The sequence below is a fragment of the Bactrocera oleae genome, chromosome 2, assembly GCF_042242935.1.
Source record: "Bactrocera oleae isolate idBacOlea1 chromosome 2, idBacOlea1, whole genome shotgun sequence".
Lineage (NCBI taxonomy): Eukaryota > Metazoa > Arthropoda > Insecta > Diptera > Tephritidae > Bactrocera > Bactrocera oleae.
The window spans coordinates 44,945,707-44,969,531 of NC_091536.1; the positions used below are offsets into that span (position 1 = coordinate 44,945,707).

The 23,825-nt window shown below is 36.0% G+C and overlaps 1 protein-coding gene and 1 long non-coding RNA gene across 19 annotated transcripts in view; one reads left to right on the forward strand and one right to left on the reverse strand.

The window, feature by feature from the left end:
- The window catches only part of LOC118683637 (uncharacterized), a 66,714-nt gene extending 65,155 nt beyond the window's left edge, over positions 1 to 1,559 (forward strand). Inside the window, exon 5 of one of the 2 annotated variants that reach the window (XR_011398019.1) lies at positions 1,033 to 1,559. This is a non-coding gene — a long non-coding RNA (uncharacterized lncRNA). The remainder of the gene's footprint in view (positions 1 to 1,032) is intronic. The other variant, XR_011398018.1, reaches the window with a different exon arrangement.
- LOC118681060 (uncharacterized) overlaps positions 1 to 23,825 on the reverse strand; it is a 449,031-nt gene that overhangs the window by 145,059 nt on the left and 280,147 nt on the right. For 14 of the 17 annotated variants that reach the window (XM_070113060.1, XM_070113057.1, XM_070113066.1 and 11 more), the window contains one exon: positions 6,047 to 10,769. In XM_070113060.1, coding sequence (XP_069969161.1) covers positions 8,407 to 10,769 — 2,363 coding nt within the window. In that variant the 3' untranslated portion in view covers positions 6,047 to 8,406. Of the gene's footprint in view, positions 1 to 6,046; positions 10,770 to 23,825 lie in introns of those variants that run through there. The other 3 variants (XR_011398016.1, XM_070113069.1, XM_070113070.1) reach the window with 2 other exon arrangements.

Consider the following 23,825-nt stretch of genomic DNA (forward strand, 5'->3'; position numbering starts at 1 on the left):
TCTGAGCGACCAGTGGACAGCAATTCATAATGAATGCAAAATTTTTGCAGAGAAATTAGAGCGTGTCGGGACGATTTTACCATGAGCACAAAAAAAACAGAAAACAAGAAAATAACCTAGATGAAGAATTGACTGAAAATCGTAGTAAAAAAGAATTTAATTCAGATGAAATCGTTCTCATTTCTTTGGCAGTTCCTTGATATATGAACTCAACTAAGCTAAAAAAAAATTTGGAAAAAACGTTTACTATTCATACAACTTATTTAATGCCTTCAATGCTCGGAAATTGGGAAGAGTTTTCCCAAAGTCCCTTTTCGATTTCATGTGGCGAAAGTTCGTTTAGTGCTTTAGCAATAATTTCAGGACAAGCTATATTGTCCCTAGAAGCAGAATTAGCCAACAAATTGGATTACCAGACTTTATCGACGCATTCGGTTGTCACCAAAGCTCGAAAAGCTCACTTCCAAGTTCCAAAAACTTGAGGATTGGAGGATTTTATATTGCATGTTCAAAAACTTAATCAAGATAGTCTGCTGATATCAGAAGAACCGCCATTTTATTAGTTAGATCGATAAATAAATGTTTGAATGAGATGTTTCTGCCTTCTTATTAACCGTAAAGTCTTGCTATTCCTATATTCATATATTCCGGTATAATCTGAAAAAATATTTTTTACTGAAAGTCTATGCATGAAGTGATTTACACATTATTGATTTATAAAATGGTACCAAATAAATTTGTTCTGTCCATCATCAACAATAAAGAAAATTTAATACAGAAGTCATGAGATGATATATTTTACTTTTTCTTCAAATGTTAGAGAACTTCTAACAGTTTTATGTTCTGAGAGGTGAGAGTAGTTGTTACAAATATTATGGTAAAGATATAGAGTGTAGAAATTGTATTATTGTATAATGTTTAAAAAACGTTTCCTGAATATTTAACATTTTTTCAAATCTGAACAGGAAATGATAACCACACTTTCCTTCATATAATGGTAATAAGATATAATTAACTTCGGTGTTTTTTTAGGTACGCGATGGATACCGTCTTGTAAAACCTGAACGTTGCCGACGTGAGCTATATATCATAATATATTATATTACTGCTGGGCAGGCGATCCCAATGAGCGCCCTACTTTTGTAAAATTGCTCCAAATGCCAGATAAACTACTACATACTGAGGTGTATTATATTGAACTGGAACGTTTTCCTGATCACAACTACTATAATATTCTGAATCTGAGCGGCGAAAAGTTGTAATACTATACTATAATTAATGTATGTAAGAGTTTAAAAACTCTGTTCCAATAATAAACAATTTCATTACTTTTTATATTGCTTGAATTTTTAAAAATAGGTAGTAAATTAGTTTTAAATAATTTAATTGGTAAGAATAATTACTGAATACACACTTTGTAGAAGATAGATAATATTGTGCATAGAGAATATTCAATAATGTATGCTTATTATTATGGATCAAAAGTTAAATAAAAGAATTACCAGAAATTTATACACTCTGTGCAGACTTGCGAATTTTTTGCTATAAAGTATAATAGTTTTGTTCAACTAACGGTTATATACATGTGTATATATGTACATATAAATGATCAGGATGAGGAGATGGGTTGAAATCCGGGTGTCTATCTATTCGTCCGCCCGTCTGTCTATGCAAGCTGTAACTTGAGTAAAAATTGAGATATCGTCATGAAACTTTGTACAAGTGTTCCTTGTTCAAATCGGGAGGACAGTATTGTAGGAAGGGGTAATCGGAAGCATTACATTTCACATGTATGGCACCTTTCATTCTTTCACTTTTCAGACCTAATATTAATATTTTTTCGAACTTCCGGTTGACTTAGTTCCATATATATTGATCAATATGTGAGTTATCTTAATTCAATTTACAGCGAATTTCTTTCCAATATCATCCGTTTGGCTTTACACCTTATATGGTATATTAGTGAATGTGTGAGAGATACCTCTCTCTTTTTTTCAATAACACATATTTTTAACCAATTATGCGGGGAAACCAATTAACACGTATTTTGTATACAGTATATTTTTGACCAATTAAGTCAACGAGAGGATGGGCAATCATGATATTAGGAATATAGTATTTAGACCAAAGCCCTGACCAATTTCAATCATATTCAGCGTTAAATCACATTATTTTAGACTGTCTCCACCTAATTTCATTAATGTATCAATCATAGAAATCTTAAATTGTAGTTAGGTGTTCGTTGCTCTTTAAATTCAGATATGAAACCTTATCATGGTAGGAGATCAAGGTGTCACGCGACCCGCCTGGATCAGCCTGGCTGGGGGCCCTTAAATAGCCCAGTCTCGAACGAGCATGCGGATACTTGGCGCCCTCCGTATTATGATAGCCTTAAAAGCGTAGGGGGGTCTATGCGCAAGTCTGCTTTCCCATACAATCGTGGGTCTAAAATATAACCCAAGCCAATACTTATAAAACACCAAAGGAGTCCGACTGTCCTAAAAAAAGCCTGAAAAAAGTAGTTACGCCGTAAACAGGGCCCAGTTTTTAACGATATCGAAGGTAACCATTACAAAGGTGCAAGGGCCGTCTACTAGCACTGTAGCTGCAGCTAAACTTAACTCCAGAAAAGCAACAGCACCAGCGCCAGCCAGAACCAAGCCTTTCAACAAATATCAGGCTACAAAGCATGCAGGGAAAAGATATGGCAAAAATAAGTTTTCTGCCTACCTGCTCCGAAGGGTATAACTGCTATCGTCATCCATTGGTAAGCTTTAATGGAGTTTCAGGATTCCATTGAAAGCGCAAAAGACCGAAAACAATGGGTATAACACCCGTAAACTCATTTGCTGATGTGGCCCGGAACTGCATTATGATTGGCGTCCTAGAGTTGGTTGATTCCGAATAAAAAAAGTTCCTGGAGCCGAATGGAAGTGGGTATAAGCAGTCCGGGTTCTCCACCGTCATGCACAGCTGCCGGCCGTGCGCAGGGGCTGTGATGACGAGAGATCGGTTCAGCTTTACAAAGTCGTTAGAGCCTAACTTGGGGAAGTATACATTGGAGCCAGACTGGTAGTGGTCAATAGAAAATAAATTCAAAATTAAATCTTGCTGTTAGTAACAAAAGAATCTATCGAGCCGCTGGCAAAAAGTGGTGCGGATTTCATTTATGGGTTCACGAAGGTAAAAATTAATCAATTTGCGTACTAAGGACACCGTACTACAAATTGTAATGACTAGCTGTGAAGGTAAAGTTAGGTTATGTATTATATAATGGTAAGAAAAAACCTTAACATTTTTATGATACATAACTATAGCAACCAGGACACAACAGCAATAAGCTGGAAGACAGCCGAAAGCAGGTACCTGCTGGTGTCCGGTAAAATGCCGCACGACGGGGAACAAATACCACCGCAGTTGATAAAAAAAGCTGGCACAGGCTAGTAAGGCATCCAAGAATATGATAAACTTGGATGCGATTCAAATGCACACTACACACTATGGGGGAGCAAAGACAAAAACAAAAGAGGTGAGTTTCGTTTTACTAGGAAACTCTTCTACTCTTGAAGAGCACTAATTTCTGGATCAGCACTACATTGAATGTATATGTGCAAACTGGCAAGTGAAAATTCAAGAGCTAAATATACGTATTCCCCCAATCCATCCTAAGGTCCAAAGAGGACCTAACCATCCTCGTTAAACGGTTCACGGAATCTTGCAGACAAATATTAGAATCGGAATTAAGAATTAAATAACACTTAATAGGGGAAGAATTAGGCCACTGCGATGGTCCCTCGAACTGAAAAATTCTCAGAAAGATTTCAGAGCAATTTAATGTAGCTAAACAATCCCAAGTAGAGGAGAAGGAGGTTATTACAACTTTCTATGTAATATAAAAAGATATAAGAAAAGTAAAAAGATATTATTGGAAATTTATCTGTAATGATATCGAGACTACGGCAGAAGTGTCTCGTCAAAGGAAAATTATAGCACAGTCTGGTCATAGCATTGAGTACCTTCAGAACTTAGATCATAGTCGGACAGTTTCCAGTGAAGAGTCCTTAAGCCTCACTTCCCGGGCAGCTATGCTGTTGAGGACACATTCCTATAGATATAGTATCAGAAAAAAATAGAAATCGCCAGGACCTGACCTGTAGGAAAATTGTATTCCCCCGTTATGGAGGAAAGTCAAGGTCATATATGTATATACCAAACGCTGGCAAAAGCTCTCATAAAGGTCCAAACGATTTTAGACCAATTAATATTTCCTCATTTATTCTAAAAATGCGGTAATGATTAATGGAAATCTCAGTATTTTTCAATATGAAACAAAGAATTTCATAATTTTCGCCGCCATTAATAAATGGTACCAAGCAATCAAAGGGAAAGAATACGTTACTTGGAACTAATTTAAGACAAGAAGGTATCATGTAAAACAAACTTAGATGCTAGGGTAAAGAAAGCAGCAGAAGTCTTTTAAAAATGTAAAGGGATGGTGAAAATTAACGCCTCGCATAACTTAATGGCTCTACACATAAATTGTAAGGCCATTGGTCTATTGGATTTAATAATGAAAAAGAAAAATGTGGTAAGACATATGGAGAGCATACAAGGAGCAACAAGTATATACAAGTATGTATATCAGTGAGGCCCTTAAAACAACGCCAAATCAGACAGTAAATTAAACCAATTAAAAAAAGCCTCGTCGTTCGGATAAAGAGTGTGTTTACAACAAGAAATATATTTACAATATACACAGATGGCCAAGCGGCTTTGAGATCGCTAAAGTATCTTAGGGTATCATCGGAGATCTTTAATCGGTAAACGTGTTATAGATATAGCTGAGCATTAATGAAAACTATCCCTGACTTGTTCAACAAGCAGACAAACGTGGAATGATTGGGTCATAGTTTTATTGGCAGACATGCCAGCAGACTGGAGATACCATACAAGTATAACGATTATTGTAGATGCTATCAAGAGGTAGAATAAGAAGAAACTGTAGAATATCTTGTACGCAAGGCTTTGTATAGAGAAATAATCGGAGCTATCGGTGGAGGATTTCTTAGCGATATTCCAGAAGTTGCACAAATAAATCTTGTTGAATTTATGTCTTTAGTCCATTTGGTTTCACAATGGCTCTCCTAACGGTACCTACCCATCGCTTTCACGGATAAACGGGCGGACAAACATTCACACGGAACTGAACGTCTCATCAATTTAATCATGAAAATATATATAATATAACCCTATAACTGTCTCGATTAGTTTTAGATTTCACAAACGACTGTTAGGTGTACAAAACTTGTACACTTTGTTTCAGCATGAATGATATAACCTATGCATTTCTGTGAGATTATATTAGCTAACTCAACTACTTACATTTTGCAGTCCCCCAACAAAGTTTCATGAATTTTTCATAAAGTTTTCAGGCGTTACTGCCACTTAGTATCAATATATACCGATATATTTTTATGTTTTTTAATAGCACCAGCATTAATTAATTCGACAGTAAAGATTTTTAATATCCGTATGCATTTTCCCACAGCACTAATATAATAGTAATATGAGTTAGTTAAGTTGATTTTAATAAATATTTCGGATATAAAACCAAATGTACTAAAGAAGTTATGTAAGTCAATGACCTATAAATAAGTCATACTCTACGTGATTACTTACATCATTTTATAGTATGGTAGTATAAAGTGGGCTTAGATAGAACAATACAAAAAAAAAGTTTTTTTTCGAAGCTTATAATGTAACGATAAAATTGTCTCCAATATTGACTTTTATTCCTGTGACAGTTACTTTCTTAAGATAATATATTTTAAGGAAAGCAGCACAAGTATATTTTTGTTATATCCTTAAGATCGTACATAGCAATTCTCTTCAATTCTTTCTACTCCTATATTATTTTACAAGTGGGTCTTTCCAAATTTCACGTGTTACACCAAAACATCTCATTTGAGCTCATAGCATTGCTGTTTCAATGAAAACATACAATATCGGGATCAAGCTGGATCAACAATAATTAAAAAAGCAATGATGAAGACAAAAACATTCGCGCGAGATTTCTTTAATAGTTCCATTTATAAGTAAACATACATATAAGACAAATTCTAATATATTCTGTTGATTTTATAAAAATAAATATATATTTACGTACATACATAGGTATGTATATTTTATATCGAAAAAAAATTAGCAACCAATCAATTAGCTTTTAAGATATACGAGGTGTGTTGTAAGGAAAAGGTGAATTTTGATTTTTCGCTGGATGTGTACATTCGATTAATGATATTTTGTTTTTGTTACAATCGGACACATACAAGTATGTTTATCATGTCCTTGCATTATGAGCAAATTTCAATAAGTAGTTTGTTTTTGACAACAAACAGAAAAGTTTAATTACGTTTTTGTGTGCTTTTCGATTTTTGAATTTTGAGAGAAATTGATAAAATAATATGTATTAAATTTTGCTGATGAGCATCCTGGAGGTCCGACACATGTCAGCAAACGAAAGAAACATTTAAACAGTAAAAAAAATTGTTGTTGAAAATCGTCGAATTACTAGGGAAGGTTAGAGGCATATCAATCGGCTCATGTCATTCAATTTTCTCGAATGTTTTGGGTATGAAACTTGTGGCAGCGAAGTTTGTTCCGAAATTGCTAAATGGCCAGCTCACACATCAATGCTTATTCGTGATTGTTTGGCCAAAAACAAAACCGTAATCATGCCTCTACCACCATATTCACCATATTTGGCTCCCTTCGACTTTTTCCTATTCCCAAAACTGAAGAACCAATAAATATAGTTTAAAAAAACTAAAGACACACGCTTTTAAAGAATATCGAACGAAAAAGTAGAAAATAATTTTAAAAATTAACTTAAAAAAATACTAGTATAATTGAGGAAAAGGCTTAGGGCGCTTTTTGCCATAATTTTCGTATATCGAACGCCCCACGCTTTTTCCTCAATTATACTAGTATTTTTTATATACTATTTTTTTTAATTAATTTTTAAAATTATTTTCAACTTTTTCGTTCAATATTCTTTAAAAGCGTGTGTCTTTAGTTTTTTTAAACTATATTAATTTTCAACTTTTTAGTTCGATATTCTTTAAAAGCGTTTTTTTTTTTAGTTTTTTTAAACTATATTTATTTATATTTTATTATTTTTTAATAAATAGTAGCTGTAGCTATCTACACTATGTACATTTTCGGACGAAGTATCACAGTATGTAATGTATGACCAATATATGGTATGACTCATCGTTATGAACTCGATTCTATTTCATATTTTCTCGGCTCTTTTTACCAGAATTCTATCATCTTATAATTGTGTCTTGCTAAAAATATAAATGAAATTTTTCAATTAATCATTTTAGACACAGTTGTATGAACTTGTGCTTGATGATTTGTGAATCGATATTATATTATTGGCGACCAAATAGGTATTTCAATCGGATTATCAGTGGTAACAAATTTCCACTCATCTTCGGTGGCGTTTTCAACATCAACTTCGCTGATAAAAAGTCAGAGCGGTTGACAAGTTTTCTTTCGGAAAGATTGAATTTGAAAATGAATATTGATCCACAAGAATCCACTACAAAATATGGAAACACCATTCACGCGGTATTTTCCAGATATTTAGAGGATGTCAAGTCTCAAACTTATGCATCTTATTTCAGTTACCATAAAACTATAGTTTCAATAATAAAAATTCCTGAATAGTCTAAGTCTCTTGTAAGATAATAAAAATATTTTAAGCAATACTAACTTCTCATTTATTCAATTCTTTTTTATTTTTTATTAAATTCCATATTTTGATCTGCCATTAAAAAATTTTATCCTAAATATTATAATTTTTGTTGTCCGTTCAGTTGATTTGTTCCCTTTGAGATGTCAAAATATGCCTAAAAGTATGCAAATATTTTGCGCATACTTTGTAGTCGTGTTGGGTTTAGTTTGATTACAAACAGACAGACACACATAGAAATGAAGCTAATAAAAGAGTGTTAAAAAGTATGCAAACATTTTGCGCATACTTTGTAATCGTGTTGAGTTTAGTTTTTGAGTTACAAACAGACATACAAGTGAAACTAATATAAGCGTGTTAATAAAAGGAAAGCGTTTTGCCACAGTTGGTGAGATCAAGTCAGAATCGAAGAAAGCGCATTTCAGAAATGCTTCGAGGATTGATAAAAGCATTGGCACAAGTGTATTATATCTAAAAGGAGATTAAGTACTTTTCAAAATATTCATAATTCCCCTTTTTCTTTGAACACACCTCGTATGTACATACATATGTATATTTAAATGTTGCCAAATTTTTATTTTGTTATATAGTTTTAAACACTATTTCTGTTTCTGTTGGAGGAGAAGATTTGTTAACAGTGATGAGTGCTAGCACTTTGGTATGAAGTACTTTCGTGAAGGGAGCAGGCAAAGAATACTTAGAGCCATTACCATATGCCAAATTGAATGAACGATGTGGTAGTTTTTTTTCGTTTGCAAGAAAGCAAAGCAGATTAGACCTACCATTACGAGTACCACGCCTAAGGGCATATAAATTATAAGGAACTTTGGTGATGGATACCATTTTCGCATTTTGTAACAACGTATACCCCAACTGGTAGAAATGAGACATATACCTGTAAGCGCAGGGACTAAAAATACCCAAAGACTCTGTTTATTGAGTTCAGTACCAAAAGCTAAAAGAACTGCACCAAGCATATGTAGAATTGAGACGAATTGTTGACGAATGTGTGCCATTGCGATTAAAGTAACCCAAATGGCTAGAAGACCACAATAAAAATCACTAAACTGCAGTACTCCTATTTTTACTAAACAAAAACTGTACTCATCCTCTCCTGAATCACAAACATGATAAAATATAGAAAAAAACATAGCGAAAAAATAAATAGTTGCTTCGGTGTAGTAGTAACGTCGAATTGCAATGTAAATGCTGGGTACAAAAATTAGGTTACTAAGGGAAAGTAAAAGAGATGCCGCAAGGACAGAAACATTTGAAGGCACTTCACTATCCTCAGAACAATCCCAACCTCGATAGCCTTTAAAGCACACACAAGTAGAAAATACGAATCCTCCTGACATGTAATGGTAGCAACGACCATATCGTCCACAACGGCCAACAACACAGGGATTCGATGAGATCGTAAATACAACTGAAGTGTTGCAGTTTTCCAACGCAAAGTGTTGATTATTGGTAAGTTTTTGATGCACTTCAAAATCGAGGATCATATCGAGATAATTAGGAGTACATTTAGGATCCACTAAGCAATCTTTTACTTTAAACGTCTCTGCCTTAGTCATTGAATTTAAACATTCAATATTTGCAATACATCTAACGTATCGCCTCAATTCTGGAAAGCAAGGGCACGTTTGATTTATCTTGTCCAAAGTATGTATATTAGTTTTTATAAAGTCTTTTACTCTATCTATTAGCGTTAAGTGAGGTGCCGATTTATTTACGTGGCAATATAAGGCCATGCTAATGTACCATCTTCCTCTTTCTGGAAATGGAACGTGAACAACGCCTGTAGTTGTGCTGAAATCAGTATTATTTACAATACTTGCGGCTGGAAAAACTTGTTGGCCGTACTGGCATTTATCTGGCCAAATTGGAATTCCTGGTTCTGATAAGTGCATACAAACTAATATTGTTTTATTGCTTTTGGACAAAGATCCTACTCCGAACATTTTTTCGTTTCCTTTTACAATAGCATCCTTCTCAGTACTGGTAGAAAACAATTTTTTCAATGCAATTGATTCGCTATCTAATTCTTTTTTCATTGATACAGCGAAAGATAAAGTCCCACCTGTGTCATGTACACCACGAACCTCAAAAGCAAAGCCAGCAGGTATACCGGCGGTTAAATTAAGAACAAATGGAACTGTGCCATTTTTGTCAGGCATAAGGTCATAATCAAACATAAAAAACTCTCGATATGTTTGACGTAAGAGTGGATAAAAGTCTATACCTCGAAATCGTTTTGGTAGCCATTCTTTGGGATCATGGTTTAGAAAATCTATGGTAATATTTTCGTCAAAAATTTCAGCGCTTACAATCTTCGTGGTAAAAGTTGGATTGATTATTGCCTTTTCCGGTTCTTTATGCGAAGTGTCAAAAGATGTTTGAAAATTTATTACCAAACCGTATTGTACTTGGTGACATCCACTTTGAGTTGAATTCATTATAGAATAATTTAAAACTTCTTCGTTTTGAGGAGCGAATGGCTTAGTCAACTTTGTTTTCCATCTTTCTGATATTTTTTTTTTTTCTTTGAAAAAATTTACATGTATATAATGCCAAGCTTCCTCTTGAACGTGGAACTCGAATGAAATGTTTGCAGTTTGGTTTGGTTTTATTACATGAACGCTTTGAATGAAATTATGTTGATCAACTTTGTCTTGGCTTTCATAAATTGATTTCGGAAAAGCGTTTGATTGAATTTGAAACACAATATCAGGACATTCTTTACAGGCTTCCAATATTGAAATAAGAGCAGTAGCAGCACCGATATCTGATGGTACATAGAATTTATAAATGAATTCCTTCCTTTTTTTTATATTGCTGTGATTGCTGTCGTTGTTCCTTTCATAGTCTTTATTAAAATAACTTCGAGAACAGTTGTCGTAGCGACATAAGACACCAGATTGTGAAAGACCGCTACATAAAATAGATGGCTGAAATCTCAAGACGGACATTTCTGCAATTAGCACAGTATCACACGATCGAGTCAATCCTGAAATTAAAATTCAAATTTTAGTTAGTTTCAATATGTACACACACAAAAGATACCAATCAAACAGAACAGTTTTATATTTATACTAGCTGAACCGACAAACGTTGTTCTGCTATATACCTTATTTTTAGGAAATATTTATACCCTGATATTATATATATAGTTTGCCACGAAGTTTGTAACACCCAGAAGGAAACGTCGGAGACCCTATAAAATATATACATAAATGATCAGCATGATGAGCTGAGTTGATTTAGCCATGTCCGTCTGTCTGTCTGTCCGTCTGTCTGTATATATACAAACTAGTCCTTCAGTTTTCATGCTATCGATCGAGTTAACGTTTTTTCTTGTTTTAAAAACAACTAACACTATAAGTGTGTGGGGAATTTAATTATAATTGTAAGACAAATTAATAATTGTAGACAATTAAAGTATACTTAGTAAATTACAATTGGTAATGGAGTGTACAATATTTTTGATCAGTCCATCTTTAACGAATACAAACCAACGGATGGTTTGAGTAGGCGAGAACATGCCACATAAAGTCGTCCTTGGGAAAAACATGGTGTACTCAAATCTAAGCCACAAACTGACAACGTTTGATCTTCATTGCTAATGAAATCAACCATCAGCGTACGTTGAACCTGAATTAACGGGAAGTTCCTATATAAAATCACCTTAAAGAAGTGACAGAGTGCCGCTAAATAGTTTCATGTTGTTTTTTACATCTTTATGCGCCATAGTGCATTTATCCCAAATGATAATTTTACACTGTTTCAGCTCGGTTACTTTTAGTGTTTAATAGAAGCTTGCCATAAGTGCTGAATTTATAAAATTTGCAATTACAATGCAATGATCCTCAATATTAATCAATGCTTTATTGTACTATAGTATGTCATCGTTAGATCGTAGCTATCGATAGTACAAGCAAAAACATATTTATAAAAAAAAAACATTTTTGGCAAAGAGTCACGTATTTTAATTTAAGAATAACAATATGTCCACATGTTTAGGTTTTAATCTCGATCTACGGTCCGTTATTATTAGTCGAGACTTATGTTACTGAACATCCTCTCAGACTCAACTGACGTCGCTGGCATGAGTTAATTTTTATATACACGTACATGCGTACTTATTACTAATTGAGTTTACTAGATCATATTACAAGTTGGATAGTGCATTTTTATTATTCTGATGTTTAGCCGGGCTTGGCGAACTGTTGACGACCTAAGTTCTTAGGTAAGCTGCGAATACCCAATAAGCAGCTCCTGACCAAGAGGGACAGGAGAGGAGAGTTCGGCTTAAAAGGCCTGAAACATCCAAACAACAAAGAAGACAAATAAAGCAACGAAGTAGGCCTACGATTTTGACAAATGATTTGGAAACGTTGAACTTGGGCTGACGGCTGTGGCATTCTGTTACCTCAGTATGTAAGAGTGACATCTTGCAGCAATTTCAGGATAATGTCACAGCTGCCTCCGTCCCGCCAAAATCATGAAAGGTAGTCAAGTACGTTCGATGCTACGTCGCTATTAGGTTAGCGGTACAGGCTCAGTTGATTTAAATCTTGACTAGTGCTTTGGTCTTAGCTCTGAACACGAACTCCCAAAAGGTTTCGGGTCAATCCTCGTTTGGCCTCCCTGCAATGCATAGATAACCACAGGGACCGAATGTGCAATTGTATGATCGAACGGAGATTGCGGCTTGAAGCGGGGACCTTTACAAAATGAACATGAATAACAAAACAAATGAAAACAAACGAGAGAAACACCAAAAATCACAAACAGACGACGAATTGAATGCCTTTTGAAGGCGCTCACCGCCTCAGATAGGAAACGAGAGGGCAATCCAAACTATCAGCATGGAAGAATCCGCTTCCCCTATTCCTATGTTAGTAGATGCAAACAGGCAAACAGATGCAAATGAACACAGCTCTCTAAGGCAGGAGTTTATCCTGAAGATGAGAGCAGAAGAAGATTAGGCGCTTCTAAAGTGTCGCGCCACCCTTAGAAAGATAAATATGGCAGTCTCAAGGCAGAAAACCATAAGCACAGAGGTGAAAAATCGGGTATCCGTGCTAGACGAGCTCTTTATCATTATAGCAAGCCTGCGGCGGAACTGGAGAAATGCAGAAAGGAATACAAGACGCACAAGCGCAACTCAATCCCTAGACACATGCAACCAAACCCCAAATGTTTAAACGGCAGTGACAGCTCTTTCTAAATGGACTGCATCCAGACCAGTCGAATATCAGTCAGAGAGTAGTAGTTAAAAGGAAAATAAACAGCAGACATGACGAGATCACAAAAAAATAGAATGGATCAGCTGCAGGATGAAGCTCATGAAGGAAGTAAAAAATGCTACAGATGCTTCAACTTTGGTCACCTACAATGGGAGTGCAAAGTGCCCGATAGAAAAGGCCAAGGATTATGCATACGTTGCGGGAAATCGGCACAAGCGGAAAGATTAGAAAAACCCACCGAGCTGTTGCCTCTGCGTGGAACAAAAGCATAGCCGAACAAGGAACAAATAAAGATATGAAGATTTTGTAGTGTAAAATGCACAGAAGCAAAACCCCTGACTCCTTGCTATCACAGCTCATGCAGGAATTCGGAATCGAGGTAGCAATCATTAGCGAGAAGTACAGGATAGGGCAAGACGAACCATCTTTGGAGCACATCACCGCAACAGTGGTAATATGGCTAACGGAAAGCAGCATCTTCAAAAAATCAAACAACGGGAGAGGACATGGGTTTGTCTGGATAAGCAACGAAAACATCACGATAATTAGCTGCTACCTGACACCGAGCGATCCTATCTCAGAATTTCAAGCATAGTTCGGTGAGATAGAGGGCGCTGTTCATCACACAAATCGCCACTAAATCATAGCCGGAGATTTCAAAGCCACAGAACGGGACACACCGACAACAAATTCGAGGAGACGCAAAATCCTTCACATGGCAGCTAGATCAGGACTTATCGTTGCCAATAAAGGATCCCAAACAACTTTCAGAAGGCCGGGATCCAACGACACAACCCCGATATAAAAAATCTGAGACAAACTTGCCTGCGTTAAAGACGACGATATACAATACAAAGGCTAGAAGAAGAGGAAGAAACGGAATGGTAGCGCAAAAGGAATATAAAGCTGCGAAAACTGAGCTGAAAGGTGCAATAATAAAGGCAAAGAAAGATATATGGAAAGAGCTATGTAGCGATATAAACAAAAGTCCGTGGGGTCTCAGATACAAGATCGTAATGAGAAAACTTGGTAGAAACAGTCCATCCCAGAGTTAAATGCTGCAGCCATGCAGAACATCGTAAGCACTCTGTTCCCAACCCATGTTCTGGAAAGATACCCACCAAAGTATACGCTAGAGCCCTCACGTCCACCTTTCCCTCTGGAGGAATACCGGTGGAAGTGGTAAAGTTAATCGCCGCAGAACGTCCCTACTTATTGCTATCTATGTATTATGCATGTCTGAACGAGGTCATCTTTCTAGAAGTGTGGAAGAGACAACATTTGACTCTGATAAATAAGGACAAAGGAGGCCCAGAAACACCATCAGCTGAATGAAAATGAAAACGAAGCTATCTTAAAGACAGTATAAAGTGAACCGAGTAGCCGAAGATTATTACGTTGATTAAAGTAGGGCTAAGGGAAGCTTGCGCAAGATTTTATTTCGATAACTTCATTGATTAATATATGTACTGTAAAGTGAGAGAATCATGTATGAAATTAAAAATTATGATATGTGGGAAGTAGGAGTGGTTATAGCAAAGTTCACATGTGAAAGGTATTACAGCTTCAGTGCAGCCGAAGTTAACGTTTTTTCTTGTTTGTTCCAATATTATTCGTTAGACTTTAAGAGATCTAATTTGTAAATGCTTACGGGCTCTGATACTATTCCACTGTTAAATTGAAAATCACGCAAACTGTAATTTCAGACAGGGATGCTCACGACGTACCACAATTAGCTTACTTTGGCTCCGAACGACATCACAATCCTTTTTAAGAATAATACGCAAAACGATCACAGCAATCTAGTTGCCTTGCACAGGCACGCGATGGCCCACTCGAAATTATCGGGATATTCGTCATTCATTCACTGCTGGCCGACATTGCTATTCTCTTAGGTGAAGCAAATTTTACTTTGTTGTTAGTTCAGTAAAAGTACATGTAGTTTTAGGTCGATTTTTATTCCGAGACTTATGCTGCTGTAATTTTTACATATATTATATTAATTATATTATTGCAGAGAGTATGAAAGTTTTGTCTGTGGTTTGAAAATTACAAAAATGGGCTTGGCCCCGCTCTCTAATAGGTTTAATTTATATACATCTCACAAATCATTTACATCATTTTAATTAAATTTACTCAGGAAAAATCTTTTCGGCACTTCTTCAGACAGTGTGAAAATGGGTTAAACCTTTGCACAGATAGTGCCTTTAAGGTTTATGGATCCCAGTGCCTTTACCTGACTTGTTAGCAAAAACACCGTTGCGTCTGAGGTGGTTTGTTGATATGCAGAGCTAATACATTCCATATATTATATACATATATGTAAAGCATCTTAACAAAATTAAGTAAGCGCATAATATTTATACGTATACATATATATATGTGTATAACAATTACGTCCTGTTTTGTCCGGGGTAAACTCTTAAAGTCCTGTCCCTATTTTTGAAAAATCTAGCACACATATTGATCCATCTTAAAATATAGGATAGCTTATATCTCAATTATGTCAAAAGTCTAAATAATTCATACATATACAATATATAATAATACATACATGTGTATATAAGAGCGGGCCGATTTTTTTTTCTATAAAATAGCGTATGCGGAAAATATTCTATGGATCGTTCTGAAAAACTTTGCCTAAGATAATATGAGTCTACAACCGGTTTCGAGCCAGCGATTTTTTTGGCGAAGTTTAATTTTAAGGGATTATAAAAATTTTTTCGTTAGTTTTTGAGATATACGAATGAAATTTAATACATATGTGCATTTTGTCGGAATCGGCCACTTCGGACACTATATCACATATCTCCGATACAACCGATTCTTCAGTTATTTTAAATATATTGTTACGGATTTCTCGATAAATCGTCTAACTATAACTCACTCTTGAGCTCGATCACTGGATTGTTAAATTATAGTCCCATTTTAATGCTATATACTTATCTTTATTTCCAATTCCAACAACTTAACACTTATAGATTAATTGCTCTTTACACGGCAACACTCTAATTAGAACTGTGTCTGCTGCACAATCCGGCAGCCCTATATAGTAAATTTTTAACAAAAGTTCGCTACTAGAACATTCTGGCAACTACGAATTCGCTGTCTAGTTGCTTCTAGCAGTTTATCGTTGATTCTGATTTGTTCTGGTATTCGTGTTCGCCACACTGCCCTCTACCTAAGTCTGATCGTCCCGATTAGACATATTTGCGCTACCAAACGCTGCAAGCCGTTCCAGATGACCCACCTTCATTTTATTCCTTGGTCCTCCAATGGTCTGTAAAACTGTATTACACTGTAATTTGGTAGATAACCCTTTCTTTAGTTGTGGGTTATATAACAATACCCAATCGCCTTCAATAAAACCCTCACAGTTTGTTGTTTTGTCGTATTTTTCTTTCATCTTATCGCTCATAATTTTGGTGCGCTGTCTCACCATAGCATGTATATCCCTCATCTCGTCTTCTAAGATGCTATTGAATTCCTTAGTATTCCTTCCTCCGTTGGCGTTAATTCCAAATTTTAAATCAATCGGTAGTCGAAGATCATTACCAAAAATTACCCTTGCTGGAGTCTGCCCCGTTGTTTCATGTACAGCAGACCGATAAGCCATCAGGAACAAGGACATATGGGTATCCCAATCTTGTTGATACTTGTCCACAACTTTCCTCATATGTTCTTCTAAAGTTCGATTAAATCATTCTACCATGCCATCGGACTGTGGATGTAGTGCAGTTGTACGGGTTTTCCGAATACCCAGCTTCTGGCATATCTCCTGTATTAGAGCTGAGTCAAAATTTCTCCCTTGGTCAGAATGTAATTCTATTGGAACACCATATCTCGATACCCAATTGTTGATGAATACATCCGCTACTGTTCCTGCCTCTTGGTTAGGAATTGCGTATACCTCTGGCCATTTGCTGAAATAGTCCATGACAACCAAACAAATCTTCGTTTTAATTTCTCCAAGGTTTTAGTGATACCCATGTGTCCTCCACTTGGACCGTTGTGCAGCTCGTTGAGAACTTCAGGAATTCTTACTTTTGGAACAATCATCAGAGCTCGTGAACTTCGCCCATCTTCGCTTTACCATTCGCGATGCAAGCAGCCAGACACTAACTTCAAACTATTCCATTGTGCCCAATAAGCCTTTGCGACTGGGCTTTCTGCAGCTATTTCTTCCGTGTATTACACTTTTCAAATCTGGATCCTCTTGCTGACATTTCCGTAGCTCCTCCGGATCCCAGTCTGATGTTATAGTCATTAATCGGACATCTATAATGTGTTCTTTGGCCTCAGCTTTTGAGCAATGTCTGTATTCCAGACTACAGGGACGGCGGGACATGGCATCAGCATTTCCATGACTACTACCTTTATGATCTTCTGTAGAGAAGTCGTAACTATGGATTCTCTCAATCCACCGTGACAACTGTCCTTCTGGGTTCCTGAATTGCATGATCTGTCCTCACCCGAAATCGTTGGCCATAAAGATACTTATGAAAATGTTTGATGCACTTCACTAACGCCAGTAATTCCTTCCGAGTAACACAATAATTTCTCTCTGGCTTGCTTATGGTCTGGTTGTAATACGCAACCATCAACCATCTCTTGCCCATCAATGACTTGTGATAGAACGCCTCCTGCTGCAAATTCACTAGCATCCGTATCCAAAATAAACGTTGATTCTGGGATCGGGTATGCTAACATTGGCGCAGTACTTAACCGTTTCTTCAAAGTTTGGAAAGCCACTTCCTGTTCTTTATTCCATTCAAAAACTCTGTTCTTTTTCGTGAGTTCATGGAGGCTACTAGCTACGCTGGCAAATTTTTGGAACGAATCGCCTATAATAAGTACACAGTCCAAGGAAACTCTGCAATTCATGTACATTTTTAGGAGCGGGCCAATCTCTTACTGCCTCGATCTTTTCATTCGCTGTGCAAATACCCTCTGTTGTCACTTTGTGTCCTAAGTAGCTTACTTCCTATTTGAAAAGGGATAACTTCTTTGGACTCAGCTTCAGACCAGCGCTAGCTATCCGTTGGAAAACCTCTTCCAAGTTCTTAAGGTGTTCATCGAAGCTATTACCCAGCACGATGATATCGTCGAGGTATACCAAACAGGTCTTTCAGTGTAATCCTTTTAGTACCTGGTCCATAAGTCTCTCAAAAGTAGCAGGAGCGTTACATAATCAAAAGGGCATTACAGTAAATTGCCATAGACCATCTCCAACGCTGAAAGCCGTCTTTTCTTTCTCTTCTTCGTTTACCTCCACTTGCCAATAACCACTTTTTAAATCAAGTGTTGAGAACCATTTTGTGCCTGATAAGGAGTCAAGTGTGTCATCGATTCTAGGTAGTGGATAACTGTCTTTCTTCATTACATCATTCAACCTTCTATAGTCCACAAAAAATCTCGTGTTGCCATCTTTCTTTTTCACAAGTACTACAGGTGAGCTCCACGGACTCTCTGATGGTTTGATTACGCCGCTTTCGCTCATTTCACGTATGGTCTGGCTTACAACTTCACGTTTTGTTAAAGGAATGCTCCGAGGAGCCTGGCGAATTGGTCTTGCATCACCTGTGTTAATAAAATGTTTAACAACTTTGGTTCTTCCTGGTTTGGCATCGTCTTTATCAAATATGGATGAGTATATGAGAAGAAGTTGTTCAGCCGTAGTTTAATAGTTTGCCTCTATTTCCTCGATCCATGCGTTAATTTCGCTCGATATATCGTTTTCGTCCATGGAATCTTCCTCAAGACCTATTTCGCAATTTATCACGGCCTCAATCTCTTGACACTGCCCTAATACAGCTCTCTGTTGTTATCACTCGTCTAACGTTGTACTTATTATCGTAACCGAACATAAGTGGCACTTCCATATTTTTATAGGACATAATCCTGTTTTTCATGTCAATTTTGATTCCTTGATTCGTAAAAAAGTCTACTCCAATTATGACTTCGTCAACGATATCTGAACTATAAAATTATGTAACACGGCTACCTTTCCAATTACGATCCCGCACGTTACCTTTCCGAGAACTAGGGTATCTTCTCCAGTTGCAGTACGCAACTTTGCCCCAGCTAACGGTCTCACTTCTTTCTCAACCAGATCAGATCGAATTTTGGAATGTGATGCGCCCGTATCCACAGTCAGTATGCGTTTTTTACCGTCTACACATCCACTAACGGTAACGTTACTCGTATTCCGGCTTATTTGTGAAATGTAGATTACAGGGCATTTGCTTGCGGGAGCCAGCGCGTGCCCTTTTCGGCTGGCTCGCTTTAGTTTAACGATTGGTTTGATTTGACATTTGCTTGATCTTCCTCAGCTTTGCGTTTACGTCCAACTGGATTATTGGGCTGGTAACAGTTGCGCTGACATCTCTTTCCCCATCTGCGATATTGCAGCAAAAATCATGTTTATGTCCACATTCTTTGACGAGCATTGAGCCTCTTCCTTTTCTTCTATCTTTGTTGTCTCTTCCTCTAATTCCATGTGAAAGACATATTCCTCAACATTAATGTTTTCCGCCTCCATGGCCTCTCTCAACCGTGATTGTAATTCAGTTTTTAATCCATTTGTCGGCAAACCACGTTGCTGCAGCTCCTTTTTCAGTTGTGGAATCTTCAGATCGTTAAACTTGGCCATTTTCAAATAATTATCTCCTTGGCAATTTATTTGACAATCCCACTTCTGACACTTATTGTTACGGATTTCTCGATAAATCGTCTAACTATAACTCACTCTTAAGCTCGATCACTGGATTGTTAAATTAAAGTCCCAATTTAATGCTATACACTTATCTTCATTTCCAATTCCAACAACTTAACACTTATAGCTTAATTGCTCTTTACACGGCAACACTCTAATTAGAACTGTGTCTGCTGCACAGTCCGGCAGCCCTTATATAGTAAATTTTTAACAAAAGTTCGCTACTAGAACATTCTGGCAACTACGAATTCGCTGTCTAGTTGCTCCTTGCAGTTTATCGTTGATTCTGATTTGTTCTGGTATTTGTGTTCGCCACAATATTATTAAAAATATTTATGAAAATACATTTAAAATGTATTTTGTGCTGCCTAAATGAGCCTACGTCGTCCCGAAAACATACACACTAACACACCTAACACAATCTACACATCAACTAACACAATTTACAACACACATCAGCAACATTCACCACATCACCTCTCGCAACATTCACCACCTCACCTTACGCAACATACACCTCACACAACGACCCTACCACCCAGGATATCCAACACACCGGCGATCACCCCACCAACCATCAACAAAACCAAAACACGGGAAGCGGCTGACCTCTCTTTTGCGTATCAAGTTCGAAGCAGACACTTCGTCATCGTGAAGATTCCCGCCGCGTATCAGTTTCGAAGCAGACACCTCGTCAACGTGAAGATTCCCGATTATTTTTTATACACATTTTATTATTATACACTTAGTGAGTGGTGAGTCAATAATTAAAAAAGGTTGGAATTAACTATGGTCCTTCGAGCCCCAGTGGAAGGCACTATGGGTGTTTAACAAAAAAAAAAAATATATATATATATATTGTACGTTCATAAAGTGAACAAAACGCAAAGTGCAGTGGGATAGTGAAAACAAAAAGATATCTACAGAGACGAACAATTGCAGTGCAGTGTGTAAAAAAAATAAAAATAAAAATAAATAAGAGGAAAAACAAAAAACATCCAAAGTGCGGTGAAGTGTATTAAACACATATATACAGAAAGTTATATATATACACATATACACGGTGTTTTCCTTCAGAAAAAATAAAAAACCCTTATGTGCATATTGACAACAAAAAATAAGTGGCTAAAAAGTGGTGTGACAAAAACCAAAAAAAAAAAAAAAAAGCTTAAATTACATTTTAAATTACATTTAAATAACAACAATAAAAACAAAACGGGCGCGAAAATAATCCCAAAATCAAACCGGGCGCGATCCTAACAACAAATTTAATATCATATACAAATATACATTCGGGCGCGGAGTAACAAAAAACACCACAAAAAGCAACACCTAGCACGCAAAATCAGAAACAACAGAGGACAAAGGAATTGGAAAGAAACACAGAAGAACACATAGACGTACATACACGTAACTATTGTATACAAGTATACACGCAATACATATATTCCCCAAAAGCCCTTGGAGGAAATCAAAGTGAGTCCATTCGATTCCTTTTCTTATATTTATGCACATACATACTTATGTATATTCATTGCGAATTACAGTTCAATTAAGCAGTAAGCAGGATTGCGAAATATATGTGAGCAAAGGAAAAGTCAAACTTAAAGCATAAAAGGCAAAATAAATATACATACATATATACAATAAACGAAGTTAAACGAAAAAAAAGAAAAAAAAAATATATATTATATATATACGTACAAAAAAAGGAGTACTTATATTTACTTCTAACGTATATATAACAATTGTATTATATATATAAAATTATATACAGTGCATAATTACGTATTCATACATATGTATGTATTCTAAATATTAAATATTAAACATTAATATCGTATATAACATATCGTATTTTACATACATATGTATACATCTTATACATCATTTATACATACAATAAAAACCTTACATACGTACATACAGTGCTTATTGAAAATTGCGACATTACCTGATATTGCCAATTTCTCTCTCGCGCTTTTACGAATATACATAATTCGCTTTTTTATATTACTTACAGTATACAATATGCTTATATATGTACATAGGGTAAATACGGTTCGGTAAATAAAACGCGGATTATTTAATAAAAATCATACTATATTATATAAATAATACAAAATTTTGAACAATATACATACATATTGGTTCAAACTAAATTTATATTTATTTTCAAAGTCAACTTTGTCATATATCCCGCAATACTTCTTGCAGCAAGCAAGCAGGATTGCGTACAAAATTTTTCAGCACAAATAATTCGTGCTTACTAGTACATAGGTACAAAGTGCATTGATCTCTTCAACGAGCTCTCAATTGCACAAGTATATATATGTATACATAACTACAAGTCCACGCATTAGGGTATACCTACATACCCCTAAATAAGGACATCAAAAAATAAGAAATAAAATAGATAAAAAATTTATTCAATAAATTGTTAAATAAAATTAAATTAAAAATAAATACGAACCTGGTATCTATAACAACTAAATCCGGGTATTTCAGTTATTTATTTCAAATTAAGAACGCTAATTAACAAAAAAAAATTTTTACGGTTATACATATATACGAAAATTAATCTTAATTTTGTTCCAAGTGGAAAACTCTATTCACTAAAAAGAGCTTTCGGTCACACATTTCTATATACGAAGAAATTTCCTGAATTATCCATTAGTCGACACTGAGGAATTTTTAATTTATTTCATACAATTTTTAAATGAGCTCAGACTCAAACGAATCAGAAACATCTCAATTGTTAAAAGTACCAAAGCTGATTTCAGATGATAAAAGTCCATGTACACCTGCAGAAGCTACACGCTGAAAGCAAGGTGCTACAAAGCTAAAGAAGGGTAAAGACATTTCTTACACTAAATTCATTTCGGAAAGTGACAGTTTAATAAGATACTACACTAGATTCTCATCTTCGCCGATTCAGGACAATTCTGACTCGGTATTAGAAATCAAAAAAGACAATCTTGACCATTTTTGGTCACGTCTCCAAGCTGCATATGACGCAATTGTAGAATCTGACGACTCAGATCTACCAGAAAATTTCAAATCTACGGCTTACGTCAAATACGAAAACTATTTAGACCAGTTCGAAGAAACTAAAGCAATGATTTTCGATCAACTTAAGTTAATAAAAGCAATTGCACCTACTCCACATCAGCGAGTAGATCTGCCACAAGTACAAAGTCATGAGGCAAGTTCAGGCATCCATCTCAAGGTGCCCACATGTGATACAGAAATATTTCATGGTGGTTATGAACAATGGCCGTCCTTCCGGGACATGTTTACAGCCGTTTACATAACCCACCCAAAATTAACAAATGCACAAAAATTGTATCACCTCCGATACAAAACAAAACGTCAAGCAGGCGTCATAGTCAAACAGTTCGCACTAAATGGCGATAATTTCAATTTGGCTTCGAAAGTTCTTAAATCAAGATTCGAAAACGAAAGAATATTTCGATAAACAAATATCGATATTAATGAACTTGCCAAAAATTCAAAAGGAAACAAGTGAAGAATTTATCAAACTTCAATCCACTGTTTCAAATTGTTTGTCAGTTTTATCGACACAAAATATTCCCACTGACAGCTGGGATCCAATACCGGTAAACATATGCACTGGCGCATTACCAGAAAAATCATTACTTCTATGGGAGCAATCGCTCTCATCACGAAGAAAATGCCCCACGTGGCAACAAATGAAAGATTTCCTAACTACCCAATATAAAATCGCAGAAAGGAGGCTTCGCGACCTAAATAGAGGCTTCCACAGACCCCAAGCCAGTAGCAACAACAATTTAAATAGAAGCTTCTTCAGAAATCAAACGTTCACATCCGAACAGTACAAACAAACGTCATGCGAACTATGTACAGGAGGGCATAAGCTCAAATCTTGCGAGAGATTCAAAATATTGAATATTATCGACCGAAACAATTTTGTAAAAACAAAAAGACTTTGTACAAATTGCCTATCACATGCACATACACTTAAAGAGTGCGAAAGCAAATTTAATCGCGTTTATTGTCATAAACGACATCATTCAATGCTGCATTACAGCACATTTTCCAGCTCATCCCCAAACAG